Source organism: Sarcophilus harrisii, chromosome 6 (genome assembly GCF_902635505.1).
Source record: "Sarcophilus harrisii chromosome 6, mSarHar1.11, whole genome shotgun sequence".
NCBI classification, from domain to species: Eukaryota; Metazoa; Chordata; class Mammalia; order Dasyuromorphia; family Dasyuridae; genus Sarcophilus; species Sarcophilus harrisii.
The window spans coordinates 51,061,456-51,085,544 of NC_045431.1; the positions used below are offsets into that span (position 1 = coordinate 51,061,456).

Genomic DNA, 24,089 nt, shown 5'->3' on the forward strand with positions numbered 1-24,089 from the left:
GCATCCTTATTATGTGCATCAGAGACAAGTATAATATTTAATATTCTTGCCATGAGTTTGAATTGATTAGAACATGGCACTGATGAAGCAAATATAAATACTGGGTGCAGATCCTGCATAGACTAGTTAGACTTATATAAGCAAGTAACCTTAGCTATTTTGAGTAAACTGGTCATTGTGAACCATTTGTACAAGAAAGACTAGCCAAAGGCAAGGAATGTGGGAGAAATATATAGTTACATTTTATTTGTAGATGAAGGGCAACCTATTATCTAAGGAATTGAGGTCAGCCATTAGTAGTTTCTGGGTCCCACTTAAGCTGCCTTTTAAATATATTATTCCTCAGCACAAAACATCCATTGTAATTTTCATATGCACATATTTCCCTTAGACAAGACAGTATCCTTCTTTCAGACAATTTTTCATTACTTCTTTAATATGATTTGAGTATATTTTGTGACTGAAAAAGATCAGCTTTAAAATTCACTTTTTATTCAGCTTCAGTTTTTTTTTTTACAAGACTTTAATGCATGTCTGTAATAGGTAGATTGAAGGATTTATTTTCTTTCAGAGAACACATGATTTTATCTCTCTTTTTTTAAATCCCCAGTGCTTAGCAGAGTGCTTAGCATAAAGTGCCATAATAAATGTTTAATGACTGCCTGACTTATGTGTTTGTAGAGGGGAAATGATGATACTCTATTTTGAAAGAGTTTCCTTTTTTATGCTATGGAAACTCTCCTAATTATTTAAATAAAGTTCTTAGACTTACATGATTGGACAGTTAGCTTGCCCGATGTTGAACTCATAGCTGGAAGAAAAAGTGAAATAGCAAGATTTGAAGTTATTTGGATCTTTCTCTCTGGCAAATATAGAATTCTGATCATATGTGAATTTTGGTTATACTATCATAATTTCAACTAAATATTTGAAAGAAAAGACTAATCAGATAAAGTGATTCTATGGTATAAAGAACAATGTGTTCAGCATTTTCAGTAAAACTGTGAAATGAGTCAGACAAGACTGACATACTTTGATTTGCTAAAGTCAATCACCTTGATGGAATGATTTCATTAATGCAGATATAACTTGTCTACAACTTCTTCTAATGTGCAAATGTTTTCTGAGCATTCACATACATTCTTCAGAGAATTACTAAATATATTGGGTTATGGGAATCTATTTCTGGATCTTTTATCTATTTCTGGATCTTTTAACCTTGATATATGATCTGGCTTTTTCCTAGGGTCTTCATTTTCTTGGTGATATCTTTTATAGAACTTCTTAAATTCGATTCATTTTAAGTACAGTAAAGTACTAGAGCATATTGATAACAAACCTGCATTCCTCCATGTCCTTTTGAGTTATTTACAATTCTAATTCTTTCTATATCATAATGTATATCATGATTTCCATGATTCACGTGAAATGACACTTTTTCTGGGAAGACTTTATTGATGCTTTCTCTCTCTTCCAAACCTGATTTGAAGTCTATAAATGAGAAACTAGAATAAGGAGCCCAGACCAAAGTTCTGAATCTATAGATTCCTTCAGCTAGTCGAAAGGGGCTAGGGCCCAGGACCAATAGCAATATACCAGAGTTCCTACACTTGTGTCCCCATTACTCTCCAAAGTAAAATAGCATCGGGAACTCCAAATGCTTAGATTAGGGCTTAGCAGTGATCATATTTCATCCTAAATTAAGCTCCTGTATAGTGAAAATTTGTAGGTCCTTAGTCTTAATCACTTGAAAGATACTTCAAGAACACTGTACTCAACTCCTGGAGAAAGCAATAGAAGGACCCAAGATAAAACAAATCAGGATCAAACTAAGCCCAGAATTCCCTACGGAAATGCACAGGACCTGGCCCTAACATCAAGTCTTAAGAGTAAAGAATTAATAAACAACAACATCATGATATTCACATCATGAAAAATATTATGATAATAAAGATGCCAAACTCAGAAGAAAAAAAATCACTACAAAACATCCATAAACAAAGGCTTAAAGAAAAATATAGCTTGGACTCAAAGTTAAGTAGAATTCCTAGAAGAAATTAATCAAGTTTTTAAAGAGTTAAAATTATTCTATAAATGAGATGCTAACGAAAAGAATTGGAGAAGAAATGAGAGCCTCAGTGCATTGACTTGGAAGGAGAAATAACATTGTAGTAAAAGAAGTAGACAATATGTTCAAATAACTGAGTACTTAAAAATTCTCATAGATTAAATAGAAGTTAATGAGTATGAGACAGTATTAAAATCAAAATACTGAAAAAATAGAAAACATAAGTATTTCATATCAAAACAACTAATATGGAAATAGATCAAGAAAATGTTTCAGAATCATTGGACTATCTGAAAGCCCTAATGGCAACAAAAAGCCTAAACACTAATAATAATAATAATAATAATAATAATAATAATAATGAAGTCCTCAATACATCCCCTTTTAGAACTAGATAAATCTAAACAAAAATAAACAAAAAACAAGTTAAAGACCTCAAAAAAATTTTAGAAAAGTTCTAGATAATAGATCTCTGTTGATTATTGAATGAAGACAGGAGTATATATATATATATTTTTTTTTACCTTTGCATGGCACATTTACAAGAATTCTACATGTATAAGGTATAAAATTTTTACAAAGAAATACAAAAAAGTAGAAATATTAAACATATCCTTTAGTGATCATGATGCAATAAAATCATAGTCAATGAGAAAAGATTAAAAACTAGCTAGATTAAATGACAAACCCAAAGAATCATTGAGTCAAAAAACAAATCACAAAAAAAAAAAATTAGGTAATTTCATTAATGCTAATAAAAACAAACATTCCAATATTTTTTGGAACACAGTCAAAATAGTACTTAGGTTAAGCTTACATAATCAACATAAAAGAAAGGACAAATGAATAAATTCAACATGAAATTTTGAAGAAAACTATAGACTAATATGCCTAATATACATTGACACAAAATTTTAAATAAAATTAGTGAAGAGGATATAGCAATGTGTCACAATTATTAAATACAATGACCAAGTTGGATTTATACCAGGAAAGTAGGATTAGTTCAATATTAGAGAAACTATTAAAAATAGATTATATTGATTATAAGAACAAGAAAAAAACAGTATTAATAGACAGAAAAATTATTGAAAAGATACAATCCTTTTTCTGGTAAAAACAAAAGAAAACATAGGAAAAAGTAGTTGTCTTTGTGGTTGCTATTCAATCATTTTTCACTTATATTCTACTCTTTTTGACCCCCACTTGACATTTTCTTGACAAAGATATTGGTTTGGCAAAGTCTTTGCCATTTCCTTCTCCAGCTCATTTTATAGATGAGGAAACTGAAGCAAACAGGGTAAAGTGACTTACCCAGGGTCACACAACAACTAAGTATCTGAGGCCATAGATTCTTTCTGACTCCAGTCACAGCACTATATTTACTATGCTACCTACCTTGACCCTTGAAATAAATAGACCTTTCTCCAATAAGGTAAATAATATTTATTTAAAACTAAAACCCACTAAAATAAAAACCCTAATTAAGCACTAAAGTAGAAGTTCTGAAAAGCAAATAAAGGGAAAAAAAGAAGAAAGAGAAAACAAAACAAAACAAAGCAAAAAACACCAAGAAAACATTCTAACAGAGGAATTCTTTTTGGATCAGTTTGGAGCAGAGAAACAAATAATGAAAAAATGAACTGATGACTTCACAGTTCTGCCTATAGCTTTAGTATATTGGCTTCCAATAACAATTCACTTATTTGTCTTGTTGGCTAGATGATCCTTTCAATATCACTTGGTAAGGATAAACAAATGCTTTTTCTACCAGTGCCCAAAGGACTAATAGTGCTTCTAAAGTCAACATCTTGCTTGTCTAGTTTCACTGTAGAACAGAACAGAAAAACGGCAAAAACAACATGGTAGACATTCATAATTTGCTATTCTCTCAGAGAAATAATAATTATTCTAGTTAGTAGTCAAACCTACAATGGATGATGTTGCACTTGTCCTGGCTTTTCACTCTGTCCAAATATTATTTACTAGATTAGAATGGAAAACAAAGCATTACTCTCCACCACTGAAAATTACCCCTTTGAGTTTGGAAGTTGACAGCTTTTTTCTCAAGGTTTTATTTGATCAAGTCATTTTCTAACTTAAATGGAAGTTCCCAAAAGTTGGTATTATGCACAGAACAACCTGTTACAGGCCTTACTTTTGTAGTTCTTATAGGAAATTTTAAGCTTATTTTGGGTTCCCTGACAGTTTTAGATCCATGTAAGAATTTTAAAAGCCATCTTAGACTGTTGAGGAAGATATTTTCTCTCAGGGGAAGAGGTTTTTAACAGTTAAAGAGCATTTTGAAATAATATTTATCCATTTTTCATTCAAAGTGCCTGTATTCTTACATTCTTGTCTTTGTATGTGAAAAATCAGTCTCATGTATGGGGAACAGTGATGTTCTAGCAAGGAAGTGAGACCTGGGTTATTTGCTTCTAACCCTTTTCAGTTATATGAGTATGAGAAAGTGATTCACCTTTTCTAAATCTCAGTTTCTTCATTTAGAGAATAAAACTTATATTATATATATATATGTATATATATATAATACACACACACATATATATATATACATATGTATATATATGTGCCACTTACCTCACAGAGCTGTTGTAAAGGTTAAATGAGACAATATATAGATAAATTGTTTTGCAGACCAATAAATGTTAACATAAATGTCAGTGATTATAAAAATTATTCACATAAGGAACCTTTTTTTTTCTTTTTCCTAGAGGGAGACACTGTTTTATCTTTTGGTTAAAAAGCACAAATCAGGGTAGGGGAAGGACTGAATTCTGTTGAGCTAGCCCTCCAGTTATTGATGCCCTTCATTTACATAAATACGTTTAGTCTGCAATGATTCTAATCCTAAGGAACAATTTACAGAATAGTAATAGTTTGTAGTTATGTAGCACCTATGTCTCAAAAGTATTTTCTGCATTCTTTTGAATCTTCACAATATCCCTGGGAAGAAGGGAGCAATTATATTTATTAAATTATATTAATTAATTATCCTCCTTTTACAGATGATAAAATAGAAATTAAGAAAGGTCAAATGATATCAGGTGATCCCTCAATAAGTTGTGACAGGACAAGATCTTCTAGATTTCAGGTTATTTCTCCATTTGTTAGCCTATATATTTTAGGACATGAATATAAGTCTTAGCTCAACAGCCTATGTCCTAACAGAAATGCAAGTCAGGTAATGAGACTGAAGGAAATCAGACCACGTGCTTGAAATTATTTCATATATCATTTGCAGTAACCTGGTCTTTTAGATTCATAAGGAATTAATGCTCTTTATTGGCTACCTCCAGCTAAAGTTTTCCCTTGAGACTTGTTAGCAGTAAACTTTTATTAAACAGCAACTATGTGTTATACTAGGTTGTAGAACTAAAACGATAAAAAAAAGAAATTACTCCTACCTTTCAGTGTCTTATAATATATTGTTTGTCTAAGGAGTAAAGGACAAAATGACAGCCAGTAAGTACAAAATATAGACAAGATAGATCCAGAATAAGTTCCAGGGGAAGTTCATTGGTAAACTGAGTAGGTATCAAGACAGCCTTTCCATAGAAAGTACTACCTAAGCTGAACTCTGGAGGGAAGGAAGGATTCCATAAGGCAGAAATTAGAAGAAAGTAGAAAAAGGAATGGGGAGAAGTTGTTCAAAGGCAAGAAGAATGGAGATGGAATATGATATATTGGTAATAGAAAACATGCTGATTTGTCTGGGACTATAGAATGTGCTGGGAAGGAAGTGTTCATCATGGAATAGAGATTATCCCTTGGAAGCAATAAACTGAGAAAACATTTTTACAGTCAAAGGTTCTGATAAAGGCCTCATTTCCAAAATATATAGAGAATTGACTCTAATTTATAAGAAATCAAGCCATTCTCCAATTGATAAATGGTCAAAGGATATGAACAATTTTCGGATGAAAAAAATGGAAACTATTTCTAGTCATATGAAAAGATGCTCCAAGTCATTATTAATCAGAGAAATGCAAATTACGACAACTCTGAGATACCACTACACACCTGTCAGATTGGCTAAGATAACAGGAAAAAATAATGATGAATGTTGGAGGGGATGTGGGAAAACTGGGACACTGATGCATTGTTGTGGAGTTGTGAACGAATCTAACCATTCTGGAGAGCAATCTGGAATTATGCCCCAAAAGTTGTCAAACTGTGCATACCCTTTGATCCAGCAGTGCTACTACTGGGCTTATACCCCAAAGAGATACTAAAGAAGGGAAAGGGACATGTAGGTGCATGAATGTTTGTGGCAGCCCTATTTGTAGTGGCCAGAAACTGGAAACTGAGTGGATGCCCATCAATTGGAGAATGGCTGAATAAATTGTGGTATATGAATGTTATGGAATATTATTGTTCTGTAAGAAATGACCAGCAGGATGATTTCAGAAAGGCCTGGAGAGACTTACATGAACTGATGCTGAATGAAGTGAGCAGGACCAGGAGATCATTATATACTTCAACAACAATACTATATGATGACCAATTCTGATGGATGTGGCCCTCTTCAAGAATGAGATGAACCACATCAGTTCTATTTGTTCAATAATGAAGAGAACCAGCTACATCCAGCAAAAGAAGTCTGGGAAATGAGTATGGACCACTACATAGCATTTCTAATCCTTCTGTTTTTGTCTGCTTGAATTTTTGTTTTTCTTTTCAGGTTATTTTTACCTTATTTCTAAGTCTGATTTTTCTTGTGCACCAAAATAACTGTATGGATATGTATACATATATTATGTTTAACATATACTTTAACATATTTAACATATTGATCTACCTGCCATCTGGGGGAGGGGGGGAGGGTAAGGAGGGAAAAAGTTAGAATAGAAGGTTTTGCAAAGGTAATGCTGAAAAATTACCCATGCATATATCTTGTAAATAAAAAGCTATAATAATAATTTAAAAAAGAGATTATCCCTTGTTCATTGAGACTGTTCCGGGGAAGCACAAGTTCTGACTGGTGCTATCAAACTATAAAATTCTTAAGTATGGGGTAATAATCACCAGTCCCTTCTTAAAGTGATAAATATACCGCTTCAGAAGGGCCTTCCTAGCTAAGTTCAGAGTGCCTCTTCACAAGAGCACTTTGAGGGTTGAAAACAGTTACAGCTCTAGTAGATCATCTATTTAGTTATAGCGTGATTGCAATCTGCATCAACGGAAAGAGCACCCCCGCTCATGAAACTGGAAGCGCTTTAGGTATTGGTAATTCCACAATCCGTGATGTAACTCAGCAGTGTGGCCATTATCTCGTAGTTCTCAGAATGTCTTTTGGGATTGGCTTCCTAAGGCAACAGAAGGTATACAATGCACTTCTCAGATTCTTTCTTTTCTTTCTTTCTTTCTTTCTTTTATTTTTTTTTTTGATTAGGACAATATAATTTTAATAATTTTTAATAATTAAAATTAAAAGATAATTTTGAAGGTTAGTGCTTTGTAAAACTTATTTAGAAAGGTCTAGTGACCACCAAAGAGTTAATAACTAACTCCCAAAGTACAAGGAGGTAGCTATCTGTTAGAACTTGCTTTTGCCATTCGTGTCTTCATCCCTTTGGGGAAAATAGTATGTGTAACATCCTACAAATTCTTTAAACAAAAGAGGTTTTTCAAATCATTTCCAATGGAGCAGTAATGAACTGAACCAGCTATGCCCAGAAAAAGAACTCTGGGAGATGACTAAAAACCATTACATTGAATTCCCAATCCCTATATTTATGCCCACCTGCATTTTTGATTTCCTTCACAAGCTAATTGTACAATATTTCAGAGTCTGATTCTTTTTGTACAGCAAAATAACGTTTTGGTCATGTATACTTATTGTGTATCTAATTTATATTTTAATATATTTAATATCTACTGATCATCCTGACATCTAGGGGAGGGGGTGGGGGGGTAAGAGGTAAAAAATTGGAACAAGAGGTTTGGCAATTGTTAATGCTATAAAGTTACCCATGCATATATCCTGTAAATAAAAGACTATTAAAAAAAAAAAAAAGAGGTTTTTGACTATGTTCCAGATTCTACTAAAAATGTAGAACTTGCAAAACACCATAGATTTTTCAGTTGCTTAGTCACAGAGACAACAGCTAGGACAGCCTAGCTAGTACTTATTATTGATAAACATTGACTTCCGCTATTTTGGAATGTGTACTATTAATTGCTTCGTTCAGCAGAAAATAAAAGCCACTCCATGACCTAACTAAGATTTATTAAGATTTCATTTTTTTAAAAGTCACAACTTGAGCATAGACAGATAAAGGAAAACAGTGAATGCTATTTATCTTATTGTCATCAATCTATTTGTCTGTTTATTTATCTACATCTCTACCCACCTATTTCTTCCCTCCCTCCTTCTTGCTTTCCTTCCTTCCTTCCTTCTTTCCTTCCTTCCCTTCCTTCCTTCCTTCCCTTCCTTCATTCCTTTCTTTCCTTCCTTCCTTCCTTCCTTCCTTCCTTCCTTCCTTCCTTCCTTCCTTCCTTCCTTCCTTCCTTCCTTCTTGCCTGCCTGCCTTTATTTATCTATTCATTTATGTACCTACTTATTTGCTCATTTATTAAGATGTTTGTTTGCTTCTTATGTCATTTTGGCCACATATTTATTTGTTTATTTTTATTTCTTGAGGCTTTATGGGTCACTATGGATAAAGCACTATGTCTCATTAGGAAGACCTGATTTCACATTCAACCTTAGGCACTATTAGCTATTTGACTCTGAGCTAGTGATATAATCTCTTTCTGCCTCAGTATTCTCCATTTTTAAATGAGGTTAATAATAAGATTTACCTCCTAGAGTTATTATGAGGTTCAAATGAGATAATATTTGTGACGAGCTTAGCATAGAACCTGGCACCTAACTATAGGCTTAATAAATTCTTATTTCTTCTCTTCCTATCTCTTTATTCATTGTCATTCATTATTCATTTATTTATTTGGTGGAAGAATGACCAATACATATATATATATATATATATATATATATATATATATATATATATATTTATTTATTTATTATTTATAAGTAAATGCCTTAATACAAGAATTAACAATAATTGGAAAAACAAATACTCACCACTGAGCTGAAGGGATGAAGTATTTATCCTTAGAGTTCTTGTATTCCTTATTTTCTGATGTAAAATATTATGAATTTTTTTCTCTCTTATTTCCCTTCTCTCTTTAGAGGGAAACTGAAACACTATCACAACATCTGCTTTCATGCCATCTATGTCTGGCCTGCAAAACACAAAAAAACAGAGGGAGATACCATGGAAGAAAAATCAATAGAATGGGAATCAGATAACTTGAGTTCAAGCCCCAGCTCTATCACTACCTAGCTAGATGAACCTAACATGGATTCTCACTTTCTTCATTTGTAAGAAAAATGAAATTATTTAACTGCATCATTTTGAGGCTATTTTGAGGCTATCTTTAGTGCTAAAATTCTATACTCTTAAATATTTAGATTATTTTCTATACTTATTCTCTTATTTGATTTTAAAGCCCTTTATGTTCATCTTATACAGTTATATGTTAATTTTTATTTTATCTCTCTATATAATTTCTTTATCTTCTTCCTACTAAATTGCAAGCTTCTTGAGGTAGGAGAACATGTCATATTTATCATTGTAGCTCCATCAGCAGGTGGAAGAATAAACTGTACATATCCCAGTGGATCTATGATCTCTTTAATATAGATATTCCTTCAGTGATGCAGGTTGCAATCTATCATTACTTGCTCTTCCTTTATAACTCTTGCCATTTCTTCCCATCCATTCACCACATTTACCACGGGGTTTAATTCAGGGTTGTAAGTGCCTTTCTTATGTTCTGTTGGCATCCTAAGGATATCATTGTCCATTCTCCTTACTTTTATTGAATGACCAATGCATTTTTCCCATCATAAGTTGTATATAACAGAGGGCTTAGGAAGGTGGCTATTACATAATAAACATTTAATAAATTCTTATAAACTTATTCATTAATTTGATATTTATGTGGAGCAGAATGGTTTTGAATTTTTTGACATAGTGATGGCTTGATTCACTCAATCCACATGACCTTAATTTTTTACTCTTCTCCTCATTCTTATCTCACAGAAGACAGTTGTCCTGTTTTTGTTTTTGTTTTTCTTCCATATTATTCATTAAGTCAGAAGGTGTGTCAGGTTAAGTGCACAGGGAAATAAATGGATGACAGTAATGTCATAAAGTAGGATGTGGTAAAGATTGGTATGTACTTATAATACCTTGGTTTAATGTAATATCATAGAGCTGAATTATTTCAAAACTGAGAGAATTTAGCAATTTTCAGGCTATTTTTCAAATCTATTTATATAGGTATAGATTTGCCTAGAAGTCTGATAAAAAGTTTTATTTCTTTTCCTGTGTGTTGGTTTGTGTTTTAAATTCTAGGAATAAAAAGCTAAAGAAAAATGAATCTCCCAAATTCTTCAGGCTAAAAAAAGAGTAGGGGGGAAGGAAGGAGAGGGATTAGCTAATGAGTAGAAACTATGAGTCATTTGTAGAATATTTCATGTATTTCACCAAAGCAGTAACTAGTACAAGGTAAATAGGGATTTGTCAATTGATTACTGTACATACACATATATACTATACATATATGCCAAGCATTTTGTTAGGCACGGGGCTACAGTTAATGAAAAAAAAAGTCCTGTTTACAAAGAGCTGAAGCTTCTGTTTTGGAGTGGATAACACTTCCTTCTTGGAATCCTTCTTTTTCTTCCTTTTCTTCCTTTTCTTCTATTCCCCTAACTCATCTTGTGGTCCTCTTTTTTAGATTGTCTTGTATAATGTCCTCATGACCCATTTGCTCAATCCACTTCTTAGTGCTTTCTCCATTAAAAAATATTCTTTGTGAATATCATACCTCAGAAAATTACAAACACTACAAACCAGGCTTAATTTATTGTTGGTAGATTATCTAGACTTAAAGTAGTAGAGAAAATATTAATGAAATAAGTTATACTTGGAAGTGTTTTGTGCTTTTCAGAGAACCAGTTATGATAAATTTACCAACACATTCTGTCACCTTCTTCTTTACTTCATCAGAACTGCTTTTGCCCCAAGGGAAAAATTCCTAGTTAGTACTATGTGTTTTATTTCATGCACAATATTGAATCTGAAGATTAGGCCTTTAGATTGTACTTTATATCAATTTGACAAACAATTTTCTTTTAGTGTATGCAATCTGTACCCACTAGAACATCTCTAGATTTAAATGATTTGATAAAAAACATCTAGGCAATGAGAACAAGATATCAAACAAGATGCTGAATGAACTCTACTAAGATAAATTTGTTTCAGTGATTCAGTACTTGTTACTCATAATCAGGATAGAAAGTTTTTAAATTCATTAGCTTGGGGCTAGAAATATCAAAGGATCTGCCCCAGATGATATATTTAATAAATGAGATGTTATATGGCATAGAACAAGCACACTAGTTTATTAAGAACTTGATTTGAATCTTTTTTCTGACATTTACTAGCTTTGTGAGTTGGAAGTCACCTAACATCTGTGATTCTGGGCTACAAAATAGAAATGATAATAATTATATTACTACTTGTCAGGAGTACTATGAGATGAATGCTTTGTGAATTGTAAGGTGCTATGTAAGTATGAGCTATTAGCAGAATGCAAATTCAGAATTTTTGATCCCCAAGTCATATTCCTTCTACTATACCATACTACTAATAAGTTCTCAATGGACCAATCCATACTTTTTCAGTATCACTGTTGTTATTATTTGTCCTTTGTTCTAGAAGAGGACAGATGACCTCAGGAAGATGATGTCTTGACTTGCAAGTGAATGGGATTTAAATGAGATATGGATGTGCAGTCACCAGCCTCAATCTCCCCTCCAGAGCTATCTGGGTCCAGTGGCAAGACATAGATCAGGATGACTGGAGTTGGTCTCCAATTGCAGTAGAAGACCTTGGACTTTTTAAACTAAGAGCTTCCCAGGTCTCGGTTTGTCTGAGATTATACCCACTCAGTGATTAAGGATAGGAAAGAAATAAGGCAAAAGAGGTCTTTTCTACTTACTCAAAAAAAAAAAAAAAAATCAATCTAAGAGGGGAAAACCCTCACGGTTTCTGGCCAGAATACAGGGCCGTCCCTGCTTGTCCTGATGTAATTTTTCCTCTTCAAGAATGAAGAAAAAAAATCAGATGAGGAAACTCAGACTGATTCTATGATTCCAGGAACATAGATAATAAATAGCAGAGCTGAGATTCCAGTTCAGGTCTTGTGATTCCAAATTCAAGTTTAAGACTCTCCTTTTCAACACAGTGCCTCTAATCAAATGGGAATTTTGTACATCTCATCCTGAGACACTAATGAATTGTTTTATGAAATACTATAAATTATTTCGAATAATCCAATTACCATCAGCCAATGAAAGCCAGAGGCTTTTTTCTCCCTGAGAAAAGGAATTAATTTTCTTTTAATCCTCAAAAGAAGTCTTGGTCTGAGAAATGAAATCATTTCTGATGTTTGTAATGTATGGGTTTTGGTTGTTTTAGGGTTTTTTAGTCACTCAATTGATTTTCTAAAGATCATTAGAGTTCCACTATATAAAATCTTTGGGTACATTACAAACACTAAAAATAAAAATAACAAAATGAAAAACAACTAATAACAGCAAAAGATATTACCCCAAACCACAAGTTGTACTTCTTTTTAACAGTGTCCATTATTCTTGGAAATCACAGTAGAAAAAAAAAAAGATAATCTTCTTAGCTGCTGATTTAGCGCCTGCTTTTTAAAAAATATTTGATGTGAAAAATCTGCCAGAGTAAAATTGACTAAATATGGTTTTGCCATTATTGGTTCTTACTTATGCTTGCTAAGTTACCGTTTCCCAGTCTGTATTTTCCAAATATACTCACGTCAATTGGATTACTTGGTTCTTGATATAATGTTTGTTCAAGATAGAATCCATAAATGTCTCATCCACCTGATGGAGGGGTAGGGAGTGAGAGAGAGGGAAGGAGGATATGAGTTAATACAAAGATGTTTTGCAATAAGAGTGAGTCCTTGATTAAGAATCAAGTCATTCACAGTGAACTCCAACTGAAGGCTATTACCATTATCTAGCCTAATTACACAATTGCTAGTTTATGAACTTGCACCATCATGTAAGTCACTTTGTTTTTTCTTCCATTCTTCCTTTTGTCTATCTTTTTAACCTTGCTACTTCCTCTTGGGATGGTTTATTGCTCTCAGCAACTGTTGTTTCTTTTTTCTATATCTTTCTGTACACTATGACTCTGGAGGTTTTCTGAGTTAAATTATGGAAAACACTTTTTAAACCTTAAAATTCTATATAAACCCTAGCTACTATTGTTATTTCAATAAAGATTTCTGTAGAAAGGAGTTGCCACTTTTTAAAACATTTTAAAAAAAACCTTCTAACTGGCTATACTGTTGCCAAAATGCAGGTTACTAATTTCATATCATGCTGGAGAAACAAATTCAATATACTGCTGAATAGCTTAGCCTAAAGCCACTCCAATAGTTTATGAAACACACTAATACTCCATTCATGGAGCTGTAAATTAATTGATCTAGTCTTCTTCAAAAACGTAATTTTGAATTGATGAAAAATTAACTAAAAATATCTATTTTCTGATCTAGAAAAATCACCAGTAAGCAAGGTCAAAAGCAGAACGGTCCTATTCTATCTCAATATATTCATAGCAGTATTTGACAAATTACTAGAAATAAAATAGTCTATAACTTTATTTTTTAAAATAGTATTTTATTTTTCCAAACATATGCAAAGATAGTTTTCAACATTCACCTTTGCAAAATTTGTCTTCCAAATTTCTCTCCCTCTTGTCTCCCCTGCCCCCCAAGACAGCAAACAATCCAATACAGGTTAAATATGTGTAATTCTTTAAAACATATTTCTGTGTTCATCATGTTGCATGAACACACACACACACACACAAACACACACACACAAACAGATCGAAAAGAGAAAAAAATACAAGAAATGAAAAAAAAAACAAGCAACAAAAACAACAAAAAAGGGGAAAACATTATGCTTTGATCCATATGCAGTCTCCATAGTTATTTTTCTGGATGTAGATGATACTTTCCACCACAAGACTTTTGGAATTGTATTGAAAAACCCCATTGTTGAAAAGGGCCAAGTCCATCATAGTTGATCATCATATAATCTTTTTATTATCTGTTATGTTCTCTTGGTTCTGCTCCCTTCATTCAGCATCAGTTCATAAAAGTTTTTCCAGGATTTTCTGAAACCAAACTGCTCATCCTTTCTTATAGAACATTAATATTCTATTATATTATTATACTAATACTTATTCAGCCATTCCTCAACTGAGGGGCGTCCATACAATTTCCAGTTCCTTGCTACTACAAAAAGCTTCTACAAACATTTTTGCATATGTGGGTCTTTTTCCCTCTGTTATGATGTCTTTGAGATACTGACCCAGTGAAGAATGTTTATAATTTTAAAGATCAATAAATAAATTATTGTATATAAGCATAATGGAATTTAAAGAATTTAAAGAAATATGGAAAGATATATATGAATCAATGCAGAGTGAATTAAGGAGAAGCAGGAAAATAATATAGACAGTCATTAAAACAATGTAAATGGAAACTACAAAAAAATTTGAAGCTTTTATGAATTTAGTGACCAACAAGTTTGACCCTGGAGGACAGTTGAGAAAACATATTTTCTTCTCTTTCTTTCTCTCTCTCTTTGGGAGACTATTGGTTATGAAATGTGACATATATCAACTAGATTGATGTGTTGCTAATTTTCCCTGAATTTTTTCTTCCTTTATTTCTTTCCCTCTTCCTTTCCCTTCCTCTCTCCTTATTTCTTTCTCCCTTTCTTCTTTTCTTCCTTCCTTCCTTCCTCTCTTTTTTTCTATGTTACAGAGAAGATATGTTCAGAAATAAGGTTGATCCAAATACAAAATACAACAATAAAAGGATAGTTTATAAATAATGGCACAGGAAAGAGGAAAATAATTATTGAAAGGGAGAGATGGAAGAAGAGAAATAGCATATGAGCAAGGCTCCTCTTTAAGTAAAAGACGATAGGCCCCTAGTTGTATATGAAGTTATATGTGTGTATATATGTATGTATACATATATATGTTTATAAAATTAGATTTTTCAAAATACAAGATTTTATTCAATGATTGTTTAGAAGAAAAAGTAACTAGACAGAGACAGATTCAAAAAGGGAAAACTTCCTTGAAGACTTTAATGGGCTTAATTTTTCTCTACAGATCATGAAATCATTAACTATAAAAGATGGGGAGGCAGAGGAGGAAATCCTAAGGCCTTTAGGAGAACACTGCACATTTGAATTAGTTCAGTTGGTTTGCACATTAGGGTATAAACCAAGGGACAGCAATACAATTTTCTTGGCAATTCTTAGTCTTGAGCTATATTAATCTGATTATATCACTGTGTGCCAGAGGGGAAAATAAAAGGCTATGGCTGTTTTCGTGCTATGGTTGTACATGATGTGTTGCTAGGAACCTAGTAGCCCAGTGCCCACGTTGCATCTGGAACCTGCAAATAGCAGTGTTTGCCAGTGAACGCTGGATGGCAGCAATGTGTGTTGATTGGAAGCATGTTTGAGAACATTCTGTAGAGTTGCTTAAATTGGCTACTAGGCTACAGGATTTGCTGAACATGCAAATAACTTGCAGGAATTATACTGGGAGGGACAAGAAAAAACAACTGTCACTTTATAAAAGGGCAAAAAAGAAAAGGAAGGCTGAGGTAAGGAAAAATACCTTAGGATTCCCTTACTCAGCATCAATGTTCATTTATTTGTTCATGGTATATTATTATACCTTAATGGATCTCATTCTCTTAAGTGTGAATATTCACTCCACCCCTGTAGATAATACCAATTTTGTGCCTTTTTTTCTTTTGAATTCTCATCCATGGCTTCACACAAAATTTTCACAGATTATAATAATATCATATAATACTATAAAATTTACAAAGTACTTTCCTTACATTAGCCCTATAAATTAGGTAACACGAATTGTTTCCATTTTACTGACAATGAAATCAAATCTCAGAGAAGATAACTGCGTGCTTGTGGTTGTAAAACTCATGGGTAGAAGAGTTGGTTTTCCTATGGAAGTTCTAATTTTTCTCCTGAATAATTGCTCATCTCCCCATCATAGTGAAAAGGGGATTTATCAGTCACTTATGCCATATGGAGAGGACTCTCAAGGCTCTGGATCCTGCTGACTTGGTCCCTTATTCCCCAGCTCAATATTTACCTTTTTCTCATTCTCCCACTCTTTTCTTGGTTGTTCTGTACCTGTTCTACAGCTTAGACACTCCTGGTCCAATCTCTGGTGACTATTGTTTTGCTCTTGATCCAGTCTTTCATCATACTACCTATATGCCATTCTGTCTAAATAAAATAGTAGCTATCTATAATATGATTTTCCTATTGAACATCAAATGGATGGTAGCTAATAAAATAAAATAATTATCTTCACTGGTTTTATTTTAAAAGGGAAGGGAACAACTAGATGGTTCTAAGCATGGGCTCTAGATTCAGAAGGATATGAGTTCAAATCCAGAATCAGATACTTGACAGTTACTAGTTATGTGACCCCTGGCAAGACACTTAAGCCAAATCCCCCTCCTCAAAAGAAAACCCCAAAACAACCCAAAAAACCCAAATCTCCCTTGGAGATGGTTGTCATCTTTCTGTTTAAATTAGATGTGTTTAGAGCTGCTCTTTTAGTGCACAGGGGTTTGGAAATGTGTTCTCCCCTCCCACTAAATAGAACATGGTAACCATATTAACATGTCTATCCCCTTAGGTATCTCCCTCAATTTTTTTAAAAGACAGACACTACAAATCCCATTGGACGGATTGCACTTTTTCCCATTCCCATTCTAAATTTTTATCATTTTGCACACAGCATAGTCATTGGTGATTATCTCAAATATACAGTCCATTTGCGGCTATAGAATATATAATATCTATGTAGGAATTGTGTAGGTCATAGAAATATAAAGCATAATTCACATAATGCATTAGATAAGAAAATTCTCCTATAGTGGACAGCTTCACATATCAGTGCTTTAGGCAGAATACAAATCAAGACATACTGTTGGGTTACGGATATAACCTTCTCTCCCATCACTCCTACAGCATGTTAAGTCATTCTTTTGGGGTGATATACCATTGTCCTATAGTCTTAGTATTCTCAGAACTATTCAACTTAGCATTAAAATTCTAATGGATAGCCCAGGACAGCCACCACTGCTTTCCAACAAGACTCTCTATGTGTTTTCTATTCTGTTGAGGTCCTCACTACTGAAATATTAGTCAAAAGGGTGGTCTTTCTCTCTCAATATTAGAAAACTCCAGTTAGGGGTAATCTTGCTTGACTTCTCTGAACCTCAAAAGGGTATTAGCACAAACTTTCTTCTTCATATCATGAATCATGATCCATATTTTCTTCATTAAATGATTATTTGCCTTCAACAATCCATATGACTAGCCCTCTGACATTTTTGTCCCACTACAAGGCACCTGACTAAGTGGACTGTAATCAATAGGTGGTCGTGATGTATTGCCTTTGTGGGTTCCCAACCATTCTCTGGCAACATTTCGTGTGCCATCAAACTACACTGCCTTTTACCTACTTGATAATCTGCTATTTTGTATTTTCCCTGTGCACCAATACACTTAGAATGCTCTTCCTTTGCTGGTGTTGCTGCCAGCAAATTTGTTCACAACATCATTTGTTTTTCTCTGAACTTGTCTGGGTTAGGGTCATAAATGGGTATTAGATCTCCTACAGTTGTTCCTCTTCCAGTTAGACACATTTATCTTTTTGAGTCTCTAAAGCACAAATAAATAGGGAAGAATAATGGCCTTTATCCAAACTCCAACAGATATTGAGTGGAACCTAGAGCATCATTCTAAATGTACACTAGAAATGTCCACGTTGACTCCATGGAGCTTTTTTGCTAAGGTCTCCTGAAGGAAGTCAACAAGGATGGGCTAAATGGATAGAGCTCTGGGCTTGGAGTCAGGAACAATGAAGTTCAACTATTGCTTTGACAGTTAATAGCTGTGTGACTTTGGGCAAGTTCATTTAACCTCTGCTTGCCTTAATTCACTGAAGAAAGAAATGGGAAACTACTCCAATATCTTTGCCAAGAAGATGCCGTACAGGGTCATAGAGAGTCAGACATGACTGAATGATTGAACAACATTGTACCAAATACTGTGCAAATTCTCAATCCTCCCAAGTAGCATGGGAGGTAGATGCTCTCATCATACCTATTTTACAATTAAGAAAGCTAAGGCAAGCATGGTACATGACAGGAGTAATACAATTATTAATACAGTTAGTAAGTATTTGGATTTCCTTGATTATAATAAGGTATAGTGCTAGACTTCTCTATTCTTGCCAAATCTAGCACCTCCATTAGCACTTTCCTCCTAAAATTCTGACCTTTGTAATCTTGGCAGAGAAATATTTCTCCCATAATGAAAATTGTAGAAGCTTTCTGGTTGAATATACTTGTCAATACAGGGTGAAATAATTTGCCACCATCAAAATGTTGCTCATATTCCTCTAGGGTCAACTCTAAGTCATTTATGAGGGACCAGAATAGGAGTTTTCTAGAGAAGCTTTATTCAAGATGAATGTTTACTGGATACTAATTCTCTATTGAGTATAGTTTAAGACCTTCCACAGTTACATAGTCAATCAGAATAAATCACTGAGCATTTGAAGGAATTGATAATAAATGCATGGAAGATCCAGCTAGTTGATTAATGACAAAATCTTAAAGTTGTTAGAGATAGTTCCAAGAAAAACAATTGCAAATAAAGATTTCCAAGAACATTCAGAGAGGGAATTTAAATTGGTTTAGTATCCAAATGAAAAGAAGCTAATTGTTATGACTTCATCAAGGATCTGTCTTTAAATAAGGAAAACACCAAACTACCCAAGAAACATAGGTGAAAAAATGAAAGAAATTTAAACAGGGAGAACAAGGAACTTCATGACAAGTGTGTATTTAAAGACTAATGTGTAAACTTCCCTTAAATGAATTCCTCCCACCATTGATGACTTGGCAATTCTCAACTTGTTGACTACAGTACTGAATTAAATTCTTGACTCACCAGATGATATAATTCAGCTACCAAGGAAGATTATTCGGAAAAACTACTGAGCCAAGCATTATTTCCATCTGTGACTCCTGGATTTTAAAGGGGGAGATTGAGATAGAAGCAAATGATATCCAGCAAAAGCAGATATAAGAAAGGGATGGAGACAAATGACAACTGGTATCACAAGGCAAACTTTATGATTCATAACAATACAGAGACTCATGATTAATGCTTAATGAATATTGTCTGTATTCTTTAGAGATATGTGAGAGAAAAACATGGATGTAATGGATAAATTCAATATTGAATGCAGAATATGAATACTACTGTTCTCTAAAGGACTGAGATAACTTTTCTTGGATCAAAAGCATACCTTTTCATTTCTTTTATTTTTAAAAAATTAAACTGATGTTTTGCCTTTTACTTTTCCACCCAAGGATCTCCTGATAAAATCATTCTCATTCCTAGTTTTACAGAAAATATAGGTGAGACTCAGAGAGAAGCTATAACTTGTCCATGATATCACAGTCAGTGGCAGAGAGTAGTACCCAGATCTCCCTACATTCTACTTCCTCCCTCTTCACTCATCTAGTTCAGGGACTTTTTTTTCTTCTATACCAACTTGTGTGTCTCCAAATATTACAATTCCCTCCTTAATTATATAATTCAATTACTTCGCATTCTGCCTTGCTTAATTCATTATTTTTATAACAATGAATCCAATTTTTTTTCATCCTAATAGTATGTATTTGCTTTGACACTTTACTATATCTGTAATAATGGGGCTGAGAAATATAGATATTTATCAGGCTATTCAATATGCCCATTTACTATAACCAGCTGATTTGTTACAGATGTGATACTTCGAGATATACTTTGCTGAAGTAGGAGGAATGACAAGGAAGTACTGATGCTATCAAACTCGTTGATGAGATGATATCACTGGTCATGCTTGATATAAATACTTCCCAGTATGTAACATTAGGAAGGTCCCAATTTCTGCTTAACAGATCAATATGGTCTAATCTCACAATGTGACAATGACAAAATAACAAATGACAATAGACAATCAGGTATCAAACAAAGAGATGCTATCATTGCAAGACTAGTGAGTGTTGGAATCCTCCTCAATGTACTGATTAGGTTTATTAAAGATGAGGAATAAGAATTAGGATGAATTCCTCTGTGAGATTCTGACAGTAATCAGGTAATTGTATGGCCTTAAATTCTCAGGCTCTAAATCTAGATCTTTTACATTTTTCTAATTTTAAAGTACAGAATTCACTAGATAATGGCTTGAAATTTGCTGACAAGAAAACAATGAAGATAATCTTTGGGGAAACATGCTAACTTATCCAGCATGCTGAGTATATTCAAATATTTAGTTTATTATCCATTTACTGGGTCACAACTTACTAAGTATCCACTAAGTAGAGAACCTCTTATTAGGCAGGCAAAGTGGGATGTCGCAACAGTTAGAAAAGATATAGTACCTGTCCACGATGAGCTTACATTTGATGATGAACCCAACTTGTAAATATTGATGGCGAAGATGTATTCCCTCCAATTATTGGACAATTGCACCTTTCTCACTAGGAGTACCAATTCAAACATTTACAAGCAATGGTGATATATGGGTTTCCAATAATAAATTCCAAAATAATAAAGAATTTTCTACTTTATCTCAATTACTTATAACACTATCTCCATGCTATATGTCCTGAATGTACCATTGCTAATTGAAGTTAAACATGGAGACACAGCTATCTGTCTTCCCACTGGTATAGTAGATAGAAAGGTAGACCTAGAATCAGAAAGGCCTGAATTCAAATCCACAAGTCAATTAATCACTGATTGCTCTAATTTCTTCATCTATACAATGGAGGTTAGTAATAGCCCCCTACCTCCTGGCTCATAAGAAAAAAATGAGAGGGCATTTATAAAATGTGTTGCAAATCTTAAAATGGTATAGAAATGCTAGTTATTCATTATTATCCAGCTACAAAAGCAGAAAGTCATACTTCTAAACAAGAAATCTTCAAGATGTCAGCGACCTATGCTCTGCATGTCTGATCTGTTGTCCAACTTTGCTTTTATTTCCTTCACAGAATCTCTTTTTCCAATGCACAAAGCCATCACTATAGCCTTAATCCAAATTCTGGTCATATTTCATCTAAACTCCATCTGTAATGATATCTCATCTTCAATCTTTTTGTCACCTTTGGCAACTGTCTGGCCTACTTGGTTCTTAACGTTGCTGTTATATTGTCCTCTTGACTAGTATTTTGCCATAGCAAGAACGCCTTCCTTAGAGGAACTTCTACTTTGCTGTGGATCTAATCCAAGTTTTTTACCCTTCGCTTCAAATTATTTCATTAAGCTGTTCTGTACTACCACATTTCCCTCATGTCCTATTTTTTCCTAGTTCAATAATCTCTATAACTTTCTACGAAATTTATATAATGTTTTCAGATTCATTTCTGACTTTTCCTCTGATCTTATTAAAAAGTAAGAAGTAATAGTTTAGAACTGTTCCAAGCAGAATGGATAGACCATTATTTAATTTAGGGGAAAAAACTTTATCTAGCTCTCTAATTTCCTTCCACCTTCAAAGATGGTAGTGTTTGCATTTGTCCAACAGAAGTTGGTACATCTTAATGAAAAGATAGTCTTAATTTTATCCATGTTGATACTATCATGGAGAAAATTGATAAAGCACTGGACATGGAATCAGGAAGACCTGAATTAAAATCCAGCCTCAGATATTTACAAACTGGATAACTGAGCAAGTCCCTTAGCCCTATTTGCCTCAGTTTCCTCATCTGTAATATTATCTAGATAAAGAAATGGTAAAACAAATTTATATTATGATCTTAGTAGAACTCTGTGTCACTGTCCATAAGCATAAACTCATTTTATTTTCACTCTCTCCATTCACAACAATAAGTTCAAAATCAAGAGGAAGAACAGGACTTGCAAGCTTTCCTGCTTTAGCTATTTAATTAGTATTCATATGGGACAGGGGAAAAAAAAATCCTGGCTTTATTCATTTGGGATTTAGCAACAATGAACAGGAGTGGCCCAGGGAGAGGCACGAGCCTTTCTTGTAATTCCCTTAAGGTGAACTTGAACTGGAGAAAAACTTGCCTCATAGAGACAAAGGTAAACAGTTTAAAGGCCTTCATGACCCTTTCATTTTGTGCTGACCTCCCTTTGCTCTTAATTCTTGCCTATTAAATGTAAGACACAATTTAGCAGTTAATTATAAGCTGCCCTGTATTGTTTGGTTAGTGTTTTATGTGTTCTTTTCGCCTTCCCAGATAGATCATCCTATTTGATTCAGATGAGCTCTTGTAGGACAGAAATTACCATGTCATCTTCTCTCTGTCCCATAATATTGAGTACATAAAAGTTACACAAGAAATACTTAACAACTGATCAACATTTACAAGAACATCTCGTAGATTAGGTCTTCTCAACATATTGCCTATTGACCAGAGCTTATATATTCGTTATTCAAACAATTTTTTTAGTTCCGTGTCTGATGTAGAATCAATGTACCTAGCATTTATGGCACTTTACAGTTTGCAAAACATATTACATACCTCATCTCATTTGGTCACCATATCAACCCTGGACATAGGTATATAATAAGACAATATTATTATCTTCATTTTATGGATAAAGAAACTGAAGCTGAGAGGGATTAAGTGACTTGCCTATGGTCACACAGCTAGTAAACATCTGAGGTAGATTTAAATTCAGGTTTTCCCGATTCTTAAGTGCTAACTATTTATTGTACCACCAAATATCTAAAGAATTCAAGAATATTTTCAAAGATTAGTAACATCTTGCCCTGCTCTCTAGAATCTGAATGGTTTGTGGTCATCTTCTTGCCAAATGGGGAGAGATTTTCTAGTTTCTGGCAAAAGTCTAGTAATATCCAGTAAGATTCTCCCTGGTAAAATATTACTTTATAATTATAGAATGTTCTTTTACATCTTTTCAAAGAATTTTTTTTCTGCTTCACGCTTTTAATTGTGAAGTCAGTAATACTATGCTTATTTTAACTAAAATTATCTTTAGTGATCTGTTGAAGTTAAATGGTGAAACTGGGACTAAGAGATAACATAATATAAGGAAAATAGTCCAGCATAAGTAACTAGAGAATTGTATTATACCTCTGGGTCTACCATAATTCTGTGGGTAACTTTGGACTCAATTTTCTTATTTATAAAATGAGATTAGGGCAAGGAGTGTGGATTAGACTACAGGTTACTAATCTGAGAGTGAGGATTTTTGCTTTAAAATATTTTAAAAACTGGATAATAAACTAATAAATAATAGTAAAGTAATGAAAATAGGTTTTTGTAATTCTATGTACTTTTTGCATTCAAAAATATTGTTCTGAGTAAGGGGTCTATGACATAAAAGAAGTTAATAATTCCTTGATTAGTTGCTTGCTTAAGGTCACTTCTAGCTCTAAGTTATCTCTTAGAATTTTACTAAATCTTAGAGCTGGAAGACCTTGGCTCTGAGGTCCCATAGTCTACTACCTCTACTCTGAGGTTGGGACTTGCTGGTTTACAGATCAGGAAACTGAGGCTTAGGGATATGAAATGACTGACCCAGAGACACATGGATAATGTGTATCAGTACAGGACTTGAATATATATATATACTGACTTCAAATTTAGAATAATTGGTAAAGATGTTTCCTCACTAAGCCTTATGAGCATCTTAATTTTTATACTTCTCTTAGTCACTTATTACCTATTATAATCATTTGCATATATGTTT

At 33.5% G+C, this 24,089-nt stretch overlaps 1 protein-coding gene across 1 annotated transcript in view; it reads right to left on the reverse strand.

Annotated features, from left to right (window-relative positions):
* LOC100917884 (transmembrane serine protease 11A) overlaps nucleotides 1–24,089 on the reverse strand; it is a 39,931-nt gene that overhangs the window by 12,811 nt on the left and 3,031 nt on the right. Inside the window, exons 4-6 of the mRNA XM_031943500.1 lie at nucleotides 13,018–13,085; nucleotides 9,183–9,343; nucleotides 773–811 (exon numbers count right to left, since the gene is read on the reverse strand). Of these exons, the coding sequence (XP_031799360.1) occupies nucleotides 773–811; nucleotides 9,183–9,343; nucleotides 13,018–13,085 (268 nt within the window). The remainder of the gene's footprint in view (nucleotides 1–772; nucleotides 812–9,182; nucleotides 9,344–13,017; nucleotides 13,086–24,089) is intronic.